A 26,239-nucleotide genomic window follows, 5' to 3' on the forward strand; every position below is an offset into this window, starting at 1 on the left:
ATAGTGTACCGAAAGTTCAAAGGCGAAAGAGATGAACTATAAATAATAATAATTAATTTATAAATAGAAAATTATTTTTTATAATTTTTTTGTATTCTATTTTTATAATATAATTTCTCTAAACAAACGAAAAAACAAAACCACAAAAAAATTGCCCAACTGCAAGATTGTACAATTTTCCGATAAAATTAAGAAACAACAGTTTCCTACTTTAAGACAAAAAAAAAATAAATTATTCTCATTACAAAATATTTGTTAGACATTAAGAAACATGGCTGTTATTAAATAATAGGTAAAATAATATTTAATTCCAAGAAGCATATTGAAAAAAAAAATTTATATATATTCTGAATATATAAAATTGTTTATATATATATGTATATATAAAAGAATTTTGCATCACTTTCAGTGTGTGACACACACGACGTTTGTATAATGACTTGCCTTCCGTTTTGCGGTATATAAAGAAAAGTGAGTGAAAAAAAAAAAATAAATAAATAACAGGCAAAAGAGAGAAAAAAAAAATTGAGTTCTCCAATGAGAGCTCCGCGGCGATAGCGCGTAGTCGCGGAGAGGAAGTGAAAGCCGTATAGTCTCTCTCCTTGACCCACTGTAAAGTTTCTGCCTTCCTTTCAGGCAGTGCCACAACACCACCACCACCACCACCTCACACAGTGCGCGTGGTACTTGTCAGGTTCATTAAGCAATTTCTCAACTTGCCTTTTAATCATACCTTAAATGAATGAGGGAGATGAGGAACTGTTATATATATATAACACAAGCAAAAAATTTATTCACAGAAATTTGAATTAGTAAAAATTTTCTTACAGTTCAATTTTACTAATTCCAAGGCAAAAAAAATAACTAGATTTTTTTAAAAATTAATTTAAAGGATTTCTTCCTTAGCAACCGTTACCATAGTAACCAGAGTAACCGTTTTCATAGTAACCGCATTTCCATAGTAACCTTTTCCACAGTAACTAATGCCGCAGTAACTAATGCCGCAGTAACTAGTGCTGCAATAACTAATGCCGCAGTAACTAATGCCGCAGTAACTAATTTCGTAGTAACTAATGCCGCAGTAACTAATGCCGCAGTAATTAATGCCGCAGTAACTAATTTCGTAGTAACTAATGCCGCAGTAACTAATGCCGCAATAACTAATGCCGCAGTAACTAGTGCTGCAATGACTAATGCCGCAGTAACTAATGCCGCAGTAACTAATGCCGCAGTAACTAGTGCTGCAATGACTAATGCCGCAGTAACTAATGCCGCAGTAACTAGTGCTGCAATGACTAATGCCGCAGTAACTAATGCCGCAGTAACTAGTGCTGCAATGACTAATGCCGCAGTAACTAATGCCGCAATAACTAATGCCGCAATAACTAATGCCGCAGGAACTAATTTTGCAGTAACTAATGCCACGGTAACTAATGCCGCAGTAACTAATGCCGCAATAATTAATGCCGCAGTAATTAATGCCGCAGTAACTAATGCCGCAGTAACTAATGCCGCAGGAACTAATTTCGCAGTAACTAATGCCACGGTAACTGATGCCGCAGTAACTAATGCCACAGTAACTAACTGTTGCCATAGTAATCGTTTCCATATAATAACCGTGGCCATAGTAACCGTTTTCATGGCTTTCGTTACTATTATGGCAATTGTTACTATGGCAACCGTTACCAAATCAACCGTTACTAAAGCAACCGTTACCAAATCAACCGTTATTAAGGCAACCGTTACTATAGCAACAGTTGCTAAGGATAATAAAGTAACCGATTAAAAATTATCATTTTTAATCATTATTATTTTTATTATTGTTTTTATTATTATTTTTATTATTATTGTTATTATGGTTATAAATAATAATAATTTTTTTTTTAAATAATGAGTTGAAAAAAGTGTTTTCTCTCCTTTTTTAATAAATCTTTTTTTTATTGTTGCAGTTGACACGAGGGAAATACAGCCTCATGACACGGGAGAGAAGGAAGCACTTGGTTTAGCCCCTGTTAAGGCTGAGCCTGGATCGACGACAGGAAATCGTCTTCTCCATGGTATCCTCTCCCAGCATTCTCAGCAACATTCGTTGGGTGTGCAAAATGGTTATGGCCGGCATATGGCCAATCATTCTCAATTGGGTCAACCACCCTACACTGCCTCAATTGCAAACAATAGTACTCCAGGTAAAAACGTTCTCTTTCATTTACAAAAAAAAAAAAAAAAAAAAAAAATTAAGATAATTATCAATTTTAATTAAATTAATTATTATTTAACCTAATTATTAATTGAATCAATTATTATTTGACCTAATTATTAATTAAATTAATTGTTTATTGAATTAACGATTAATAATATTAATTTTCAAATTAATAATTAAATCAATTATATTAATTAATTAAATTATTATAATAATTGTTTATTAATTCAATTAATTAATTTTAAATCGTTATTGTTATATATGGAAGTTATAATAATCTTCGATACTTTCAATCACCGGAAGTTACATAGATTTTTTAAAATACACACACCGCAATTACCAGAAAAAGCATCTTCCGATAGTTTATCAAACACCCATAATGAATTATCAATAAAAGAACATCGAACAATATATCCCCATTTTCTCAGAATTTTACGCTCGAGTAATTAATATTAATCTTTTTTTTTTTTTTTCTAAATTCGCGCGGTGAACTTGATTTTCATTGTTGCGAATACACTCTATAAAAGAGAAGAAAGTTGTGAAATCGAACGAAAGTAGTTTCCCAATTATTAATAATATTCAATTTTTTTTTTTAAGTTTCTTGGAATGAATTTCTTATTTTTTAAAAAATCAATAAGTAAATAAATTAAATATTAAATATATTTGAAATATATTATTAAATATCAATTAAATATTAAAAATATTTGCAAATTTTCGTAGGCAACAAATTTTTATTTAGCCGAATTAGTAGAATTTATATTTAAGGCGGTTCAATTATAACATAACCTTAAAAAATAAAAATTTATTTTTATTGACAAATAAAACTAGAAATAAATAACATTTGCTAAATATCGAGTTTTAATTTTTAGATATAGTTTTTTTTTGCACTGATAATTTTATTTTTGAGGTTATGTTACAATTGAACTGCCTTAAATATAAATTCTATGAATTAGGTTAATTAAAAATAGTTCCATACAAGAATTTTCATATAAAAAAGTGTCGCTGATAAAAAAAAAATGTGCACAAGTTTCAAAATCGCAACGTTTAAAAGTCATTTGCAGGCTCTTTAAAATGAATACAAAGAATAAAGAAAATCAATTTCTGCAGGAGTAAGTTTAAAGCTCTCATCGCGATGAGAATTTTAATGCTCCGCATATAATCTCTGTACTTATATATATATATATAAAATATATATATTGGACTCGTGCAAAAAAAAACCCTTGAGGACAGGTTTAAGCGACGTTTAAGCTCAGTACCGTGGGAAGTCGAGTTTTAATATGCATACCCAATGACCGGATGACCTTCGCAAAAGTTGCATAAAGATAGCTTTAATTGACGTTGCACAGAGAACACGTTCCATTTTTTTTTTTTTTTTTTGAACGTTCGATATAGCGAAAAATGAATTATATATATATATATATATATGTATATATCGCGCTCTCAAAAAATAAGGCTAAGAAGTTAAAAATTATAGGTTATGTTTCCTGCATACATGGGGGCGCATGATTGTCCCATAAAAATTATTAGAATTTTCATTTTTAACGATTTTATTAGATAAAAATTAATTTTTAGACGAATTTTCATTTTTTGAATTAACATAATTGTCGGAATATCTTTTTTTGAAGAATTTTTAATTAACAGAATTCTTATGTATTGAATTTTTATTAGAATTCTTAAAACGCCGAATTTTTATTTGTCCGAAATTGCAAATGGCCGAATTTGTTACTTTTGTTACATTTTAGGGGTAGAAGTTACTTTTTTAGGGTTTCTATTAGGGTTTTAAGTTACTTTTTAGAGTTAGAAGTTACTTTTAAGGGTTTACAAATTATTTTATAGGGGTTTATGTTACTTTTTAGAGTTAGAAGTTACTTTTTTAGGGTTTCAAGATACTTTTTAGGCTTTTCATGTATTTTTTATGGTTTTAAGTTACTTTTAACCGTTTACAAGTTATTTTTTTGGGGTTTTAGTTAATTTTTAGGGTTTTGAGTTCCCTTTTAAGGGTTTAAGTAACTTTTTAGGGTTATAAGTTACTTTTTAGAGTTAGAAGTTACTTTTTTAAAGTTTCAAGATACTTTTTAGGGTTTTCGCATGTATACTTTTTTAAGGTTTTAAGTTACTTTTAATGGTTTGAAAGTTATTTTTTGGGGGGTTGTAGTTAATTTTCAGGGCTTTGAGTTACTTTTTTAGGGTTTAAGTAACTTTTTAGTTATTCAAATTACTTTTTTAGGTTTAAAAGTTATTTTTTAGGGTTTTGAGTTACTTTAAAGGTTTACAAGTTGCTTTTTTAGAATTTCAAGATACTTTTTTAGGTTGTAAGCAACTTTTTAGAGATAGAAGTTATTTTTAGGGGGTATACAAATTATTTTTTAGGGGTTTATGTAACTTTTTACCGTTAGAAGTTACTTTTTTAGGGTTTCAAGATACTTTATAGGGCTTTTATTTACTTTTTTAGGCTTTAAAGTTACTTTTTAATAGATTTAAGTTACTTTTTAGGGTTTTAAGTTACATTTAATGGTTTACAAGTTATTTTTTAGGGTTTAAGTTACTTTTTAAGGTTAGAAGTTACTTTTTTAGGATTTCAAGATACTTTTTAGGGTTTTTATTTACTTTTTTATGCTTTACAGTTACTTTTTAATAAGTTCAAGTTACTTTTTAGGGTTAGAAGTTACTTTTAATGGTTTACAAGTTGTTTTTTAGGGTTTAAGTTACTTTTTAAGGTTAGAAGTTACTTTTTCAGGATTTTAAGAAACTTTTTAGGGTTTTTATTTACTTTTTTATGCTTTACAGTTACTTTTTAATAGGTTCAAGTTACTTTTTAGGGTTAGAAGTTACTTTTAATGGTTTACATCTTATTTTTTAGGGTTTAAGTTACTTTTTAAGGTTAGAAGTTACTTTAAGGGTTTCCAAGTTACTTTTTTAGAATTTCAATGTTTTTTTTAGGGTTTTCAGTTACTTTTTAGGGATAGAAGTTACTTTTTTAGGATTTTGAGTTACATTTTAGAATTCTAATAAAAAATTCAATACATAAGAATTTTGTTAAGAAAAAAATTTATTTAAAAGCGAAATCCAGCAACAAATGTTAATTTGAAAAATATAAATTCGTCTAAAAAATAATTATATTATCTAATAAAATTCTTTAAAATTTTAACTAATGATTTTTATGGGATAATTATATGCGCGTTCCCCGCAAATAAGAAGGGAAAATTGAATCTTTAATTAAAAATAAAAAAAAGAAGTGTTTTCTTTTTACTTTTATTAAAATAATCTCTAATTCAAAAATGATCTACTTTTAATCAAAAACTATCATAAACATAACCTATAATTTTTTGCTTCTTTTTCTTCGAGAACGTTCTTCATTGCGCTGTAGGAAAAAAAAAATATATATATATATATGCGTGTAAATATTTATACACATATATATGTATGTGTGTCTTTTCCAACTTCTTGGAGATATATACGTGTGTTTTAATGCCAAATGAACCAACCCAAGCGAAACCAACGTTGATTTCACAATTTCACTTCCAGGATACGCGCGCGAGGATCTTACTATATATATACAACAAATGGAAAAGTCTCGAGAAATTGCTAATTTACGACCCACTGAATGAACACCTTTACCAACTACTATACCAACTTCCGTAGATTAAGTCTTGAAAAATAGAAAATATATACAAAGAAATTGTGGCATAGTGTTGATATTTTCTTGGATTTCACTCAATTTTCTTTTTTTTCCTTATTATAAATATTTTTATATTTTGTGTCTCGTAATATTTTTTTTTTTTTTTTTACTTTCTTGTCCTCATGAAAATTGGGAGAAAAGTTTTTACGCATTTTTTTTTAGTAAAAATTAATTTTTTAAATTAATTTATAAATTTTGATTTTTTCTTTCTATAATTTAATTTTTTACCATTATTGTTTTTTAATTTTTTTTAGGACTTTTATTTACTGCTTTTCTTCGTATTAAAGGAGGTATTCTTATACTTTTTGTTATAATTTCAATGGGTTTAAATTTTTATTTTTTTCTAATAATTCATACAAATTAATTATTTAAAAATATAATTTAAAATATAATCAATTTTGGTTTAATGTCATTTTAAAATAAATATAATTTTCAATTATTATTTGACAAATTTTTTTTTTTTTTATGAGGAAATGAGAATGTTTAAAAATTTTAAATAAAAAGATTTATTAATTATTATTAATAGAAATAATTTATGCAAATGAGAGTGAACTAATGAAATTTTCTGTTTTTGTGTTTTTTTTTCGGAAAAAATCTATGGAAAAAAAAATGATTGCCAAAAAAAAAAAACAAAAACAGGAAGCGGATCACTGCCAGCAAGTCCAGCGGACAGCGGAGTCAGCGACGTTGAGTCGAGCACATCCTCTGGCGGTAACGAGGACGCGAATCTCCTTTTAAAAGCAAGACTCAATCCAAACTCGTCCCTCCAGCCGAGTATTGCATCCTCTCATCACTCTCACCTGACAGCAGGTGAGTACTGCACTATATTGTATATGCATGCATAAATATAGATTTAAGAGAAAAACTATGGGCAATTAATTTCTAAGCTTATTTCATCAAAACTATAAAAAAAACAAAAAAAAATATATTATTTTTATATGGTTATAAGTTACTTTTAGAGTTTTAAGTTACTTTTAGGGTTTTAAGTTAGTTTTTTAGGGTTTTAAGTTACTTTTTTTGGGTTAGCAGTTACTTTTAAGGGTTACAAGTTACTTTTTTAGGGTTTTATGTTACTATTTAGGGTTAGAAGTTACTTTATAAGGGTTTTATTTACTTTTTTAGGCTTTAAAGTTACTTTATAAGGATTTTATCTTACTATTTAGGGATAGAAGTTACTTTATAAGGGTTTTATGTTACTATTTAGGGTTAGAAGTTACTTTATAAGGATTTTATCTTACTATTTAGGGTTAGAAGTTACTTTATAAGGGTTTTATCTTACTATTTAGGGTTCGAAGTTACTTTTTTGGGGTGTTATGTTACTATATAGGTTTAGAAGTTACTTTTTTGGGGTCTCAAGATAATTTTCAGGGTTAAAAGTTTATTTTTAGCATTTACAAGTTACTTTTCTAGGGTTTGAAAATACTCTATAGGTTTAATTTACTTTTTTAGGGTTTTGAGTTACTTTTTAGGGGTACAAGTTACTTTTAGGGTTTTAAATTACTTTTTTAGGGTTAGAAAATACTTTTAGGGTTTTCAGTTACTTTTTAGGGTTAAAAGTTACTTGTGGGGGTTTAGAAGTTACTTTTTTTGGGTCTCCAGATATTTTTCAGGGTAAGAAGTTTATATGAGCGTTTACAAGTTACTTTTCTAGGGTTTTTCCACATACTCTATAGGTTTTAATTTACTTTTTTAGAGTTTACAAGTTAGTTTTTAGGGTTTTGAGTTACTTTTTAGGGGTAAAAATTAATTTTTAGGATTTCAAGATACTGTTTAGGTTTTAAATTTACTTTTTAGGGTTAGAAGATAATTTTAGGCCTTTAAAGTTATTTTTTTAGGGTTTTATGTTACTATTTAGGGTTAAAAGTTACTTTTTAGGGTTTTAATTTACTTTTTTTAGGGTTTTTAGTTACTTTTCTGGGGTTTCAAGATAATCTTTAGGGTTTTAATTTACTTTTTTAGTGTTTTAAATAACTTTTTAGGGTTAGAAGTTACTTTTAAGGGTTTACATGTTACTTTTTTAGGGTTAGAAGATACATTTAAGGATTTTAAATTACTTTTTAGTGTTGGAAGTTACATTTAAGATTTTTTAAGGTACTTTTTTAGACTTTCAAGACACTTTTTAGGGCTAGAAGTTATTTTTTAGGGTTAAAAGTATTTTTAATTAGTTTATATGTTATAGTTTTAATAATTTCAAAATAATTTTTAGTGTTAAGGATTACTTTTAAGGGTTTACAATCTATTTTATAGAGTTTACAAGGTACTTTTTAGGTTAACAAGTTACATTTAGGGTTAACAAGTTACTTTTTAGGGTTAGAATTTACTTTTAATGGTTTACAAGTTTCTTTTTTATGGTTTCAAGTTATATTTTAAGGTTTTAAGTTACTTTTTCAGGGTTTTTATGTTACTATTTAGGGTTAAAAGTTACCTTTAAGTCTTTACAAGTTATTTTTTAAGTTCATAAGTTAATTTTGAGGACTTTCAGTTACATTTTAGAGGTTTAAGTTACTTTTTTAGTGTGTATCACACTTTTTAGGGTTTTAAGTTACTTTTCAGGGTTAAAAGTTACTTTTTAGGGTCAAAAAATTATTTTTTATGGTTAAAACTCACTTTTAAGGATTTACAAGTTTCTTTTTTATGGTTTATATTTTAAGGTTTTAAGTTACTTTTTTAGGGTTTTTATGTTACTATTTAGGGTTAAAATGTTACTATTTAGGGTTGAAAGTTACTTTTAAGTCTTTACAAGTTATTTTTTAAGTTTGTAAGTTAATTTTGAGGACTTTCAGTTACATTTTAGAGGTATAAGTTACTTTTTTAGTGTGTATCGCACACTTTTTAGGGTTTTAAGTTACTTTTCAGGGTTAAAAGTTACTTTTTAGGGTCAAAAAATAATTTTTTATGGTTAAAAGTCACTTTTAAGGATTTACAAGTTTTTTTTAGAGTTTCAAGATACTTTTGTTGAGTAAGAAGTTATTTTTAATGATTTTAAGTTACTTTTTTATGTTTTTTTAAGTTACTTCTTGTTGATTTAAAAAAAAAAAAAAAAAAATACTTTTTCTTATGGTCTCTAGCAGCCTTAGGAAGGTCAGCGTGTCACAGTCCGGGTGTTTATCCCTCAACGACGGGATTTTTGCCACCGTCATTTCATCCCCATCAACATCATCCGTCACAGTATCATCCTCACAGAGGCAGCTCACCACACCATCAACACAGTAATCATGGAATGGGACCCTCCATGGGACCTCCACACCATCACCACCTTCATCAACCTCCAAATTTGCAACATTTACACTATCGTCAGCCACCTTCATGTGAGTATTTTATAAATTTATCTTAGCAAATAATAAATTTTTTCCATTTTTAATTTATATTTTTTACTCTTATTCTTTTAATTCATTAAATTAATTATTCATGTAATTAATTTAATTATTTATTTAATTTAAAGAAATGAAAATAATGTCATTTTTTTTATCAATTATTTCAGCCACAATAAATAATAATAATAATATTAGTTATTACTATTGAAGGCATTGTAAAATTTTTATATAGGAAATTCATAAAAAAAAAAAAAAAAAAAACCTGCGTTATTCTGTAATCTCGCATAAACACTTTAAATTCGTGATTAGATAATAAAAAAAAAAATTATGCGTGTATGATAAGTATATATAGAATTTTTTTTCTTTTTTTCGAGGTGCATCGTTTATTAATTATTAATTACTTTTCTTATAATAATTATGTCTTTTTGAGTACAAAAATCAAATATATAAAAGTGACAGCGAGTAGCAGATGAAAACTTTTGCATATATTCAATTGCATATTTTATGAAAAAAAATTTTTTTATATTATTTATCCGCTTTTAATACGCGCAGGTGATCATTTTCAACTGAGATTCAAATCTGATTTTTCAGTTTTATTTTTATTTTCAATTTTAATTTCATTTCAATAATATATGGTGATATAATCTTTCTTTGCAGATGTTTGCAAAAAAAAATTTTTTTTCTTTTTTTTAATTAAACGCAAAAATTTAATTGGAACAAATAACATAAGTGTTTTCTTTTTTTAATTTACGTAAATATTTAATTGGAACAAAATAAAAAATAATAATTGTAAAATAAAATAGAGATAAAGTTTAAAAAAAAAAAATAAACATTAACATTAAGTAAAATAGTTGAGGGAAAAAAATCTTTATTTGGAACAGCGATATATTTCATTGAAACAGCGAAATTTTTAGCTATTCGAGAGAAACATATAGCTGTTTTAAATAAATTTTTTTCATGGTAAAATAGTATAAAAAAATTCGATATTTAAAAAAAAAAATATAATTTTCTGGACATTTTTTTTTTTTTAAATTAATACTCCTTGCGTAAAAAATCAGGTCGATTGAGATAAAATGAACAAATTTAAAAACGCCACGCATATAAAAGAAAAAGTGAAAGTATATCTGGGGCAAAAGTTGATTATCGAAATTGAGAGAGAAAAAAAAAGACATCGCACGACAAACTGATATTGTGTTATATCAATGAATTCATGTAATCGTAAACAAATAATAAAAAAAAAATTTCTAAATCGTATATATCAATTAAAAAAAAATATATATATATATATATATATATATATATATAAATTCTTCGACAAGTTGGAATATGTTTGCTCGTGACCCAGTTCTTGTCATCGGTATCGACAACCTAGATTCACTTCCTCCAACTTTTTAAGAAAAAAAAAGAAAAAAAAAATCGAACGAATAGGAAACCCTTTAGATTTTTTAACAACGTCGATTAGACTTTCCTCTGTTCTATTTTTTCTTCAATACAATTGAGACCTCCAATCTTAAGAGGATTCACCCAGAAAAAGAAAAAAAAATTTTTAATCCCCTAGGACACTTGAATTTATTGGGACGCGACTCAGTTTTTAAAATTATTAAATTATATTTTCATTTCACATTATTCTTATAAGAATTTTATTTTGACAAATTCTATTTAATAATTCTGATTAAGTAAATTAACATAACCTCAAACTATAAAAAGTAGTTTTATAACAAAACAAAAAATAAAATTTCAACTTCAAAAAAAAAAAATTTTTAGTTTGAATTAAAATAATATTAATTTTATTTGTAGTTAAAAACAATTTTTTAGTTTGAGGTTATGTTAATGGACTAGTACTTAATATTTTCTTAAATTTTTTTTAACAAAACTAAAAATATATTTAAAATTACAACTTCAAAAAAAAATTATTTTGAATTAAAATAATATTAATTTTATTTGTAGGTAAAAAGAATTTTTTAGTTTGAGGTTATGTTAATGGACTAATTCTTAATATTTTCTTAAAATAAAAATTTCTATTTGAAAAAAAAAATCGAAAAATTAAAAAATTGAATTTAAAAAATAAAAAAAAATTAACATTTGCTCAAAATTGGAAAAGAAAGGAAATGAAAAGAAAAAAAAAAGAAAAGGAAAAATCGAGGAAAATTTTCACTTTCCAGTGGCTAATGTGGAATTAAAACGGCGCAAATAGAGACATGTAATTTTTTTTTTTTTTTTGCACTCGCGAGCAACTATACGGCCTCAATTTGCAAGTAGCGCGTATTAAAATCGCGCGCTTTTAACATTTATATGTTGTTATTATTATTTTTATTATTATTATTATTATTATTAATGCTGGCCAGAATATGATGGTGAACGCGCGCTGTGTGCGCAGCACATATATTCAACAGAGCAACGAGTAAAAGTGTGCCGGATTGTATAATCGAACGTGAATAAGCAAAATGTTACGCCATACCGATTTGGTAACGGGTAGAGCGAGACCCTCTATATATATATATATATATATGTATAGCGTTCCCAATGCCGCTCCGTGTGTCGTTCACAAATCGAGATTGTTTTATAAAGTTCACAAAATATATTTTTTTTTTTTTTCATCCCATATATATACAATGGAAAAAAATGTATTTGATTCAAATACTCGATTACTTGACTATTATCAAATATTTACTTGAATTAAATAAATATTTACTTGAAATAAATAAATATTTATTTAAAGAAAATAAATACTTACTTGTATCAAATAAATATTTATTTGAATCAAATAATTTTTATTTGAATTAAGTAAATTGTATTTAAAACAAATACCATCTCAAATAATAATTATTTAGTTCAAGTAAATATTTATTTCATAATAGTAAAATAACCGATTATTTGAATCAAAAAAATTTTTTAATTAAAATATCTTCTTAAAATTTGAAATTACTATTCAGGGTTTGGAGTTATTTTTTAAGGAAATTTAAGTTATTTAAGGTTTTCAAAATACTTTTCAAGGTTCTAATTTACTTTTTAGGTTAACATAGTGAATTTATAAGGTTTAAAGTTACTTTTTAAAGGGTTTGAGTTGCTTTTCAGTTATTGATATTACTTTTTTAAGATTAAAAGTTTTTTTTGAGTTTTAAGTTACTTTTTTAGGTTTACTAGTTAGCTTATAGGGTTTAAAGTTACTTTTTAAAAGGTTTAAGTTACTTATTAGGTTTTCTATTTAATTTGTAGGGTTTAAAGTAACTTTGTAAAGGGTTCAAGATGGTTTTTAGGGTTCTAAGTTACTTTTTAGGTCTACTAGCTATAATTTAAGGGATTCAAGTTACTTTTTAGGTTTCCTACTTAATTTGTAGGGTTTAAAGTTGGTTTTTTAGGTTTTCTAGTTAATTAATAGGGTTTAAAAGTTACTTTTTAAAGGGTTCAAGTTACTTTTAAGATTTTCTATTTAATTTGTAGGGTATAAAGTTACTTTTTGAAGGGTTCAAGTTGCTTTTTAAGGTTTTAAGTTACTTTTTTAGGTTTTCTAGTTAATTAATAGGGTTTAAAAGTTACTTTTTAAAGGGTTCAAGTTACTTTTAAGATTTTCTATTTAATTTGTAGGGTATAAAGTTACTTTTTGAAGGGTTCAAGTTGCTTTTTAAGGTTTTAAGTTACTTTTTTAGGTTTTCTAGTTAATTAATAGGGTTTAAAAGTTACTTTTTAAAGGGTTCAAGTTACTTTTAAGATTTTCTATTTAATTTGTAGGGTTTAAAGTTACTTTTTAAAGGGTTCAAGTAACTTTTTAGGTTTCCTTAATTTGTAGGGTTTAAAGTTGGTTTTTTAGGTTTTCTAGTTAATTAATAGGGTTTAAAAGTTACTTATTAAAAGGTTCAAGTTACTTTTTAGATTTTCTATTTAATTTGTAGGGTATAAAGTTACTTTTTGAAGGGTTCAAGTTGGTTCTTAAGGTTTTAAGTTACTTTTTTAGGTTTTCTAGTTAATTTATAGGGTTCAAGTTACTTTTTAGGTTTTCTATTTAATTTGTAGGGTTTAAAGTTACTTTTGGAAGGGTTCAAGTTGCTTTTTAACGTTTTAAATTCCTTTTTGGGTTTTTTTAGTTAATTTATAGGCTTTAAAGTTACATTTGAAAGAGTTCAAGTTACTTTTTAGGTTTTATAGTTAATTTGTAGGGTTTAAAGTTACTTTTGGAAGGGTTCAAGTTGCTTTTTGAGGTTTTTGAAAAATTCAAGTTTATAATTCAAATAAATGTTTATTTGTTATTAGTCTATTGATAAATAAATAAACTATTGACAAATAAATAATAGTCAATCGCGATTATTTGAATCAAATAATTTTTTTTTTTTTCACTGTATGATATTTGAAGCGAATTTTTATTTTTGGGGGAAAAAAACTCCTATTCAATTAAAGAAAAAAAATTTTTTTGATAAGAGCTATAGGAAATAATAATAACGAAAAAAAATTTGAAGATTCACGTGCGCAAAAATACAAAGGAAATATTATTTGAAGATATATATATATATTTTTTTTTTAAGATACTTATAAAATCATATAATATTAAAAATCAATTTTTTTCACAAAAGATTTATATACAATTTGAATTATATTCACTTTGAAATGTTGGTTATAATTGGTCTTGGAAGTCGACGAAAAAAAGAGAGAGACCGGATTTTACAAAAAGGCCTTTATATAATTTTCTTTAGTGCGCCTCGAGAATTGAATTGGCTCGTTATTTACTCTTCTGGGGCCGAATTTATAATGTAGGTGTAGAATTGCGGAGTCAACGGGCTCAGTGTCAATGTTTCGAAACGTCCGTAGATTTCACTTTCGTACGAAATCGAAAGCAGTACCACATATATATATATACATATATATATATATATATATATATATATATATATATATAAATATATACACAACTGAAACATATACATATATAATAAAAAAAACAGTAAATTTTTTTTTTAACGTAATCAAATTTCGATAAATATAAAATAAAAGAAAACGAAAAATAGAGAAAATAATAGAAAAAATAAATATACAATTTTTTTTCATAATCAAACTACATATGATTTTTTGCAAAAATATTTTGGCACTGATTTCATTTGTCTGTTGATTATTATTATTATTATTATTATTATTACTATACATTAAAGATTAAAAATAAAAAAAAAATTTTTTCGCTAGCTGGACATAAATTTGGCAGCTGTGCGAATGTTTTTCTTGTTTTTTTCTCTCTCTTTTTTTCTCAAGTAAAATAAAAAAAATGTATATATATATATATAATGTGAAAATGCGGCAACTCGTCGCCATCACTTCTTTTTTCGTGCGCGGATTGAGTTTGTCTCGGTTGCCCTAGATCAAGTATTCCCCGCGGAGTATTTTTAAAATATCGCCAGACACTAAATAACACCCAAATGCCTGTAATTCACTCCTTCTCCCTCTCTCTCACTCTGCCTCCCCCCCCCCTCTCTATCTCTCTTTATGTCGATTGAATGCGATAATATAATAATATTGTATTTATGGAATATTTAAAGTTACTTTTTTGGGTTTCTCGATATATTGTTAGGGTTTCAAGTTTTTTTTTTAGGTTTTTAAGGTACTTTTTAGGGTTTTGATTTATTTTTTAGGGTTGTGAGTTAAATTTTAAAACGTTAAAATTTGAATTTTAGATATTAATAATACTTTTTAGGATTTACATAAAATTTTTATGGTTTAAAGTTACTATTTAGGGATAAGATTTATTTTTTAAGGAATTGAAGTTATTTTAGGTTTTGAGTTATACTTTTTAGGAATTTAAGTTACTCTTTAGGTTTTTTAGTTATTTTATAGGGTTTAAAGTTACTTTTGAAAGGGTTCAAGTTACTTTTTAGTTATAAAAATTACTTTTCAAGATTATAAGGTACATTTTTTAGGGTTATAAGATACTTTTTTTAAAAAGTATCTTATAACCCTAAAAAATATACCCTAAATAATCCTATAGGGTTTTACATTACTTTGTGTGGTTTTGAGTTATTTTTAAGGATTTCAAGTTACATTTTTGAGATTTCAAGTTACTTTTTAAGTTTTCTAGTAAATTTGTAGGGTTTAAAGTTACTTTTTAAAGGGTTCAAGTCGCTTTTTAGTTACTTAAATAACTTTTTTAAGATTATTAGTGTTTTAAGTTATAATTTTTCGGGATTTAAGTTTTTCTTGGATTTTAAGTTACTTTTTGGGTTTTCTAGTTATTTAAAGAGCCTACAGTTACTTTTTGAAGGGTTCAAGTTACTTTTTAGTTATAAAAATTACTTTTTAAGGTTATAAGGTACATTTTTTAGGGTTATAAGACACTTTTTAGGGTTTTACATAACTTTGTGTGGTTTTAAGTTATTTTTAAGGATTTTGAGTTACATTTTTGAGATTTCAAGTTACTTTTTAGGTTTTCTAGTAAATTTGTAGGGTTTAAAGTTACTTTTTAAAGGGTTCAAGTCGCTTTTTAGTTACTTAAATAACTTTTTTAAGATTATTAGTGTTTTAAGTTATAATTTTTCGGGATTTAAGTTTTTCTTGGATTTTAAGTTACTTTTTGGGTTTTCTAGTTATTTAAAGAGCCTACAGTTACTTTTTGAAGGGTTCAAGTTACTTTTTAGTTATAAAAATTACTTTTTAAGGTTATAAGGTACATTTTTTAGGGTTATAAGACACTTTTTAGGGTTTTACATAACTTTGTGTGGTTTTAAGTTATTTTTAAGGATTTTGAGTTACATTTTTGAGATTTCAAGTTACTTTTTAGGTTTTCTAGTAAATTTGTAGGGTTTAAAGTTACTTTTTAAAGGGTTCAAGTTGCTTTTTAGTTATTTAAATGACTTTGTTAAGATTATTAGTGTTTTAAGTTAATTTTTCGGGATTTACCTTTTTTTTTGGATTTTAAGTTACTTTTTGGGTTTTCTAGTTAATTTAAAGAGCTTACAGTTATCTTTTGAAGGGTTCAAGTTACTTTTCTGTTTTTCTAATTTTTTTTTTGAGATTATATAATTAAAATTTTTTAGGACTTATTTAAGTTACTTTATATGGTTTTAAATTACTATTTAGGGTATTAAGTTTTTTTTATGATTTTAAGTTACTTTTTAGGTTTTCTAGTTAATTTGTAGCGTTTTCAGTTACTTTTTTAAGGGTTCAAGTTGCTTTTTAGTTACTTAAATTACTTTTTTAAGATTATTAGTATTTTAAGTTAATTTTTCCGGATTTAAGTTTTTCTTGGATTTTAAGTTACTTTCTGGGTTTTCTAGTTATTTAAAGAGCCTACAGTTACTTTTTTAAGGGTTCAAGTTGCTTTTTAGTTACTTAAATTACTTTTTTAAGATTATTAGTATTTTAAGTTAATTTTTCGGGATTTAAGTTTTTCTTGGATTTTAAGTTACTTTTTGGGTTTTCTAGTTATTTAAAGAGCCTACAGTTACTTTTTTAAGGGTTCAAGTTGCTTTTTAGTTATTGAAATTAATTTTTTAGGATTAAAAGTTATTTTTTAGAGTTTTAAGTTACTTTTTAGGGTTTTAAGTTACTTTTTAGAGTTTTAAGTTACTTTTCAGGGTTTTAAGTTACTTTTCAGGATTTTAAGTTACTTTTAAAGGTTTTATCTTACTTTGTAGATTTTTAAGTTATTTTCTACAATTTTCTGTCACTTTCTAAGAATTCAAGTTGATCTTTTTTGATTTTAAATCACTTTTTTATAATTCGAAAATTTTTTTTTTTTATTTTTTCATTTTCACGTTACGTGAACAACTTTTATTCATTTCTCAAAAAACGAAGATGGACATATCACGAATTGTGATGAAATATCTACATGTCTATATATGTAGAGATATAAATATATAACCGATTATATATATATATGATCAAAGGAATTTTCATGACCCTGTTTATAATGCTTGTGACTCTCTTTCTCTGTGTGAAAGGTGCAATCGCAGCGATAGTTTTACGTAATGCTTTAGAGTGTACAATACATATATAAATATATATATATATGTAGAGGAGAACGCGAGGAGTCACACGGGAGTAAAAATAAAAGGAAGGAAGCCAAGTGGATTCTGAGACTAGACTAGACTAGGTCTAGGTCTAGGTCTAGGTCGTCTAGGGGGAGGGGAATGAGGGCAAAGATGGGATTCTTTACGGGGTGAGGGGGGGATGTGAGGCGTGGTTTCAAGCCAACACCGGTGTACTCCTCTCTTGCTTCCTGACCGAGTTCCATTCGCTTTTTAAGCTCAGGAACATATTATATATATATATGTATCCTTTATAATTCACCCAAAGAAAACGCCCCTTCATTTTTTTTCTTATTTTCAAAATGATCGTCATTCTCGTTGTTGTCTTCCTGGTGTCAATCTTATAATTCTGCTTGTCGATCCTATTTCTTTTTTTTTTTTTTTTTTTTAATATATTAAAAATTATTACATTTTTTTGCTATTAAATTGTAATCAATGGCAATTTAAATAAAAATCTACAATTATTTTTTGGTGCTTTATTGAAAGTATACCAAATTGGTACTTTTTGGTATATCAATTTGTTTTATAAATTAACTGTTAATTGAAAAATTTTTCTTTATACAATAAATATCTCAGTAATTTTATTCCTAACAGTAAAGCTCTTTTTTTGTCCATCGGAATTTCATTTCCGCGCAATTTATAGAATCGGGTGTTATATAATTATCAAATCGATTAAAGAATTACGGTTTATAAAAATGTTTGTTTCAATATAAAATTTCACACTTGAAAATCGTATATATATATATAAATATAGGAAATAACGCGCGGGTGACGTTTATCATCTCCTCTCTTTCCCTCCCGATCCAAGACTAATTTCAAGGGATTTCCTAGGTTTTTATATACGCGCGCGATAATGAAATAAGAAAAAAAAATAATTTAACGTTTGTCTCTTATTTTGCGCCGAAAATTCGATATCACTGAAAAAATTATATTCTAAATTTAAGAATAAATCTTCTTGACGCTTATATATATATATATATATATATATATTATTCCCTTGCATTTTATTCTTAAAGTTAGAATATTTTTTAAAATAAAAAACAATTCTTAAATTAATAAATATTCATATATTATATACATATTTTAATATTATAATAGTCAAATTTACTACTGAACTATAGTAAAAATTATGCCGGAAATAGTAAATTTTACTATATTTTTGAAGTAAAATTGTCAGAAATTGCGGACAGTTCAGGGATTTTACTTTTAAAGTAAAGTTTTAAGTAGTTAGTATCTAGTAGTAGTTATAGTAGTTACTAGTAGTTACTAATAATAATAATAATAATAATAATAATACAAAAATAATAACTATAATAAAAATAATAATAATAATAATAATAATAATAATAATAATATCGACTATATTTCTAAATTTATCTCGATTCTTAGTATCAGTAGTAAAAGGAAGTGTTAGTCAGACAAAAATTTGCTTAATTCTGGTAGTTTTCTTTTCAGTAGTAAAAAAAAGTTTTAGTCAGACGAATAGCTTTTCTAAATTATGGCTGTTTTGAATTTTGGTCGTTTTGTTTTTTAATAGTATACATAGTTTTTTAGTAGTATTTTTTTTTTGGTACTCTCTAAATCTGAATTAGTAAGAATGTTTACTAATTTGAATTAGTGACTCACTTTTTGCTTCTTAATTAGTAAAATTTTACTAATTCAGACGCAAAAAGTGAGTCACTAATTCAAATTAGTAAACATTTTTACTAATTCAGATTTAGAGAGTAGTATACAGTAAAAAACAGTTTTAGCCAGACATTTTAATTGGCTGTTTTGTTTTTAATAGTAGTTTTTTTGGTAGATATAGTTTTCTTTACAGTGTAGTAAAATCATTTTTAGTCTGACAAAGCTCTTTTGAAGTTTATAGCTGAAAAATGGAGAAAAATGGAAAAACGAATATAAAGTATAAACTTTTACTATATATATATATATATATACTTTAAAAGTAAAACACACAAAAAACAAATACTAAAACCGTTAACATCTTAAAATCAAAATGCCTTAAAACTAGTGTAATTTTAATCTTAAAACTAGATTAAGTCAATTTTAGCACTTAAAATCATACACACTCAAGGCTGAAATTCAGTAAAAATGGTTCTAATGTTAACGGTTTTAGTCAAAAGTGAACCGAAAGTATAAGTATATTATTTTTTAATGTAAACCCCCTGAACTGTTCGCAATTTCTGACAATTTTACTTCAGAAATATAATAAAATTTACTATTTCCGTCATAATTTTTACTATATAGTTCAGTAGTAAATTTCACTATATTTCTAATGTTAAAAAATTGCCAAAAATGCGCAAAAACTGCAGTCAGTACAACTTTTACTTTCAAAGTATATATAGTAAAAGTTACTTTAATCGTTTTTTCCATTTTTCTTATTCATGTAAAATAAGTTTCAGATATACATATTTTTCTCCTGTATAATATTCGTATATAAAATTCGAATAAAAATTTCTAAAATAATTTATCATATCCACAATATAACAAAAAAAAAAAAAATGGGATAAATTATTGTTTGGATAGTGCGTATACGTATATATATGTATGTATATAGGTGAGAGAAGCAGACTTTGCAGATAGTCTCAGTGAAACAGGCAGTCAGGCAGGCTGGCTGCGTCCTTCCTGGGTCTCTGCCCCGACTCTGTCTCAGTATTGCACATTTGCAGTGTGTATATACATACACATTATCAGAAAGCATAAACTAGTGTGTGTTACTCGAGCTCGCCGCCGGCAAAAATGCATAGCACTCTCTTGTATATATGTGTGTGTATATATATATATACTGACGGTTCTCAACCAAATGGACATTCGTCGGGTTTATATATGGTGAGAAAAAGACGGATAGATACCAAAGAAAAAGAGATGAAGAGAGATGCCATGAGGACGAGAGCCGGATCGTCAGAGAGAGAGAGAGAGACATCTCTCTCTCTCTTTTTCTCTCTTTTTTCTCTCTCTCAACCGTTCGATATATTCTCTCGCAAAGAGCGAATAAACTCGCCTCAAGGTCTTCCCTGCAAATAATCAAACACCGGTATACAGTCTTTCTCTCTCTCTCTCTCTCTCTCTCTCGTTCTTTTGACGCTAATACATACACATACATTTTATTTACACGCAATTGAGAAAATGTATCTTTTGCAGAATTATACACACACACACACACAAAGAAAAAACCATATTGGCTCGTCTCATTATTGTCGCTCTGACTCTTGACACCTCATCTCTCTCTCTCTCTCTCTTTCTCTTCAAGTATATATATTATATATCTGACTAGACGTTAATCTGGATAATTATATGATGATCTCATTTATATTGGAAAAACAACTATATACTGAATAACAAGAATTTAAATTTTTAATAAATTCTAAATTTGTGAGGGAGTTTTTTTTTCTTCTTCTTCTTTCATCAAGAGACGATAAGGGAATGGAATTGCAAGGAGAGATGTGTCGAACACGTCGGCCTTGATTCGATTCCTTTTTATATAGCTTTTTGCCATCACTCCTCTATACTCTCTCATCCCAAAAATTCCTCAAGTGATTTTTTTTAAATGCCACGGAAAAAAATATATATTTATCTAAAACATTTCACTATATATATAGACTAGAGCGAAAGCTTTAAATGAAACAAGTAAAACTTTTGCTACTGTATATATATACACGGAGAAAAAAGATTTCTTTTATAAAGTAACTTTTACTACTTTCAGAGTAAAACTGGACCAACTCGAAGTTTCTGCGCATCTCTGGCAATTTTTACTCCAAAAATAGTAAAATTTACTCTAGAAATAGTAAAACTTACTACGGAAACAGTAAAATTTACTACAGAAATAATAAATTTTACTATTTTTGGAGTAAAAATTGCCAGAGATGCGCAGAAACTTCGAGTTGGTCCAGTTTTACTCTGAAAGTAGTAAAAATTACTTTTTCTTTTTCTCCGTGTAGTGAAAACTTTCGCTGTTCCAGGTAAATCTTTTTATCCGTGGAAACTAATTTAAAAATATCAAATTGATTACAAATTTTTATATATTTTTGCTATTAATTTTGATAATTTTAATTTAGTGTGTGTGTGTGCAAAAGTTATCTCGCATGCTGCAAAGTGTCACTTTCCTTATTTCTATTGTATAAATATATGTATAAAGAGACTATTTGCAGAGAGAGAGAGAGAGAGAGAGAGAAATTTGCATGGTCGCATTTGGCTAGAGTGCAGCACAAGTACATATATATAATACCAAAGGCATCGGCGCGGTTTTAGCTTTGGCGTTGGTATAGGCGGTGACCTTGTCGCCGGCAATTCACCCCGTCTGCCCTCCCCCCTTCACCCCTTCTCTCTCCTCTCCCACCCCTTCCCCAACGAGCTCTCATCCCGACATGCACCAACCCTCCCTTCCTCTTTCGTCACTCTCTCTCTCTTTTTCTCTCCAGCTTGTCTGTCTTTTCATCCGAGTTCCCTCTTCGTTTCCCAGGGCCGCGTGCAATTCTAACAAAACTCCTTAATAATTTTATATTCAACCCCTTTCTGCGTATTTCGTATTGTTAAAAAAAAAGAAAAAAAATTGCTACGAAAAACTATCAATTTGGAATTATAAATTCTAATTTGAATTTTTTGTTTTCAATTTAGAACCTATAAAGTAATTTTTGAGGAGAGATTGTAATTTTTTTTTTTTGAAGATCAATTGTAATTGAGTAAGAGTTTTTTTTTTAATAGAGTACCTATTAAGTCACAGGGTTGGTTTCCGTTGTCCCAACTCGCCAAAATCTCCAGTCGCCATTTTTCATAATTCACATCAACTACCGCACCCTGCCCTATAGTGAATTAAATTTACTAACTTTTATTGTTAAAATTAAAAATTACTATAAAGTTACTATATATGTTGGTTTCCATTGTTTCCACTCGCCATTTGTCATAATTTTCGTCAACTACCGCACCCTGCTCTAGTGAAAATTTAGTAATTTTTTTAATTTTAACAATAAAGTTACTAAATTTTAACAAGAGCAGAGTGCGGTAGTTGACGAAAATTATAACAAATGGCGAGTGGGGACAATGGAAACCAACCTAGTAACTTTATAGTAATTTTTAATTTTAACAATAAAGTCACTAAATTTTCACTAGAGCAGGGTGTGATAGTTGACGAGAATTATGACAAATGTCGAGTGGGTACAAGTATAGAAACCAATCGCAAGGCTTAAAGAAAAATGATCCCTAATGGCTATTTTATACCTCCAGTATAGTCAAGCAATCAGCTGGATTGAATTTTCACTGAGAATTACTGAATTTGATTGGCTTCTACAATATTAAATTTTCACGGTGTAAATGGAATATTCAGAGCCAATCAAATTCAGTGATTCTCAGTAAAAATTCAATCCATACGATTGCTTGACAATACTGATATGGTATAAATCCTTACACTGTAAAAAGAAAGTACTAAAATAGTACCGATTTTAGGTATTAAAATAAAACCAAAAGGCAATTTAGTATACCTAAAGTTTTGGTATTAAATTAATAACTCTCGTTTTACAGTGTAAAGAATGCTAGACGCATTTCCGAGACGTATAGACACTACGTCCCTGGGTTTAGGGGTCTTTTTTTTAGTTCTTTTTCTGTTGCCTTTTCGTCTCTCTTTTTCCCTGTTGTTCTCTCTTTCTGTACGACAGGACCTCATCTCTCTCTCTCTTTCTCTCTTATTTCATTTCTTCTTCCTCTCGTATTCTTGATCCTCCATTATACAGCCTCTTCCTCCTTTAGCCACTGCGTTACTGTACCACTTTGTCCCATATCCGGATGCGCAAAAGTACATTCTCCGCACCGCAGCATCAGACAACCGGTGTGCCGATCGTCGCGTATCTTCATGCGTCTGCCGATTACATGCCTCCGCAATATATATTCTCCTTCTTTAATCCTCTCTATTCTCTTTCTCCTCTATTCCCCTTCTTTAATCCTCTCTATTCTCCTTATTTCTATATCCTCCATTATTTTAATACACCGATCTTGTTTGTTCTCAGGTGTTTTTTTTTTTCTCTTTCTTTTATTTCACATGCAATGAATTTCATTCTTGTTTTTCTTGATAAATTTCCGCAGGTATATATATATGCGTATTTTAAGTATAAATATATATATATATATACGTGCGTGTTTGAATTTCAAAAGCAGAGGAAAAACGCGTCCATCAACTTGAGAGAGCAGGAGAAATGACGTATACGAAATGATAATATATCTTTGCGATTTCTCATGAGAAACGATTTATTTGCCAATTAGTTCGTATATTCATTTTGACTTTAAAAAATCGGCTGTTGATTTTTTGGAGCTGGAATTTTTGTTTTTAATTACTAAAAATGTAAGCAATGAAAAAAAGTGCGTTGTATATATAGATAAGGGCTCTGTCATATGGAACAGATTAGCAGAATAGATTTTAACCAATCATTTAATCTCTTGCGGCAAAAGGTATATATATAATATTTGCTATAAGAGAGTGCATTTTGATTGGTTAAAATCTATTCTGATAATCTGCTTCATGTGCCAGAGCCTTTAGTAGAACTAGGTAGCTAGCATAGTATAGACGTACCTAAGTAGTAGTGGGACTAAGTAGTAGTAGGATTAAGTAGTAGTAGGATTATAAGTAGTAGTAGGATTAAGTAGTAGTAGGATTAAGTAGTAGTAATAGAACTAAGCAGTACTAGTAGAAGACCTAAGCAGTACCAACAGTAGACCTAAATGGTACTATTAGTGGACCTAAATAGAAGTATAGTAGAACTAAGTAGAAGCTTATAGTTTTACTACGACTGATCATATTTACTACTAATACTACTGCTGCTGCTACTATATTAGGGCCAGTTTCACCAACTCCGGTTAAAAGTTAATCGGCAATTAAAGCCAATTTAACCGCTCATGATTGGTCGGTTAAGGATTTAATCGCTAATTATCTTTTAACCGGAGTTGGTGAAACTGATCCTTAGTATAGTAAGACTAAGTAGAGGTTGAACTAATTGTAAGTAGAAGTAGAACTTAGTAGACCCGATTTTATAATAGAACAAAGTAGTGTTAGAACTAAATAGCAGTAGAATTTAGTAGAATTAGTAGTAGACCTTAGATAGCTTAGTTCCACTACTGCTATATCTAAGGTCTACTACCAGTTCTACTAAATTCTACTGCTACTTAGTTCTATTATAGTAGTATTGAACTGTACTTAAATGGTATACCAAAAATAAGTAGTAGTATAGAGTAGTAGTAGTAGTAAGGTTAAGTAGGTAGGAAGGTAGGTTTAAGTAGGTTAAATAGTAGGTTGTAGGTAGGTTTAATAGTAGTAGGTCACTAGTAGTAGTACAAGTATAAGTATAGACCTGATTAGTAGTAATCTAAGTAGAACTAGTAGTAAAACTAAGTAACACAGAAAATTATAAGATATTAAAATAAGCTGCAACGCTTATTTTAATATGCCTTTTAATTTTCTGTGAAAATATCTATTAAGTAGTAAAAGACCTAAATAGTATTGTAGAACTTAGTACTAGTAGTGTATACAGAAAAACGTCTTTTTATCCTTAAATTCTCAACAAAAACTCCGATTCAACCCAATTTCAATATCAAAATTTCCATATTGACAGCCTCCAGTATCATCATCAAAACATAATTTTTTTGTTTCCCCCGGTAACAAACTTGAGACTCCTCATCATCATCATTATCATCATTATCATCATTATCATGGGAGAAGATTGATCAGGAAACACACGATGTCCGGCTTCTATATATATGCATCCTCCTCAAGCTTGGGGCGAAAATTGACAATTTGAAATGATTCATTTCCGGTTAAAGAGAGAGAAAAGACCGGTTGAGAGCGCAGCTTTTGCTATCCCTGAGAGTATGTGGGGCGAATTTACTCACACACAGCGAGAGAGAGAGAGAGAGGGAGGGACATAGGGAACTTGACAAGCCACAGAAGTCGTGCATGCATGCGCAATCTAAATATACCTAAGCGGAGAGACGAGTTATTGTGAGTTGCAAACACACACACACACACACACGTATACAAACGAGAATTTGTCTGCACTGACGACATCCCAAACGCACCATGAGCATTCCCGTGTACTAGTATTTCAGCCTAGACCTAGACCCACTGCTAGACCTAGACCCTCCGACATTTGTTTTAAATGGAGGGGAGGGATGCCGTCATCAGGGCGGGGAATCAACGGAGGGGGTGTGGATACTCTCTCGCCACTGTTGGAGAAAGTGAACGGGCGTCAACGAGAATGGGGGAAGGGGGAGGGCGGGGGGATTAAGAATAGCGGGTGTACAAAACCATTTTCTCGGCTGTACCGTTGATTCTTCGTCTTCTTCCTCTTCCTTTCTTCTTCTTCTTCTTCTTGTTCCTCTTCTAGTACCTTCATATTTTTCTCCTTTTGTTCTTCATTTCTTCCTTTGTTCTTCATTTTTTTCCTTTGTTTTCGCTTCGATTTGCGATCAGTTTTCATCGCTCACTCATTTGACACTCTCGATGACATGACCTTGCTCTATGTTTCTAATACGCGCATAATAACCTCATTTCAGAATCAATGCAATGACATATCTGTCAATTCTCGTGACGCAATCTCGCCCAAGGGGTTACCGGAACGCTTCAATATAGTATATAACAATTTAATATAGTCGATATAGAGTTACATAATGTCTTATTTTAATAAACATAACCTCAAATTTGTTACTTATTTTTTTAAAACGAACAAGTTCCTTGATATGTATCAAGTAACAAATTTCGAGGTTATAGTTTAAAACTAATTTTTGAGGATTTTCTTTTTAGAAAAGAATTTCTAACCTCAAAAAAAAAGGGGCAAAAATAGAAATGAATTCCTTGTTGGCGATCATGACCCCGATGACCCTTGGGTGCGTACACTCTGTATGAGAATTATTTCGTGATGGGAGCGAGAGAAAAGGTCCCCAAAGGAGTGGATAGGCCTCGAAGAGCGCGCGTAGTACAGTATGCATTTGAGAATGCAGATATATATATATATATATATATATATATATATATATATATATAAGAGAGGGAAAGATGATGAAGAGA

General features: G+C 28.3%; 1 protein-coding gene across 6 annotated transcripts in view; it reads left to right on the forward strand.

Moving 5' to 3' along the window:
• Positions 1 to 26,239, forward strand: part of LOC127285210 (ecdysone-induced protein 74EF) — a 267,455-nt gene that overhangs the window by 224,220 nt on the left and 16,996 nt on the right. For 5 of the 6 annotated variants that reach the window (XM_051311092.1, XM_051311096.1, XM_051311093.1 and 2 more), the window contains 3 exons: positions 1,950 to 2,186; positions 6,519 to 6,689; positions 8,948 to 9,187. In XM_051311092.1, coding sequence (XP_051167049.1) covers positions 1,950 to 2,186; positions 6,519 to 6,689; positions 8,948 to 9,187 — 648 coding nt within the window. The remainder of the gene's footprint in view (positions 1 to 1,949; positions 2,187 to 6,518; positions 6,690 to 8,947; positions 9,188 to 26,239) is intronic. The other variant, XM_051311095.1, reaches the window with a different exon arrangement.

Source organism: Leptopilina boulardi, unplaced genomic scaffold, assembly GCF_019393585.1.
Source record: "Leptopilina boulardi isolate dan_hultmark-lab unplaced genomic scaffold, ZJU_Lbou_2.1 LbouV2_330, whole genome shotgun sequence".
NCBI lineage: Eukaryota > Metazoa > Arthropoda > Insecta > Hymenoptera > Figitidae > Leptopilina > Leptopilina boulardi.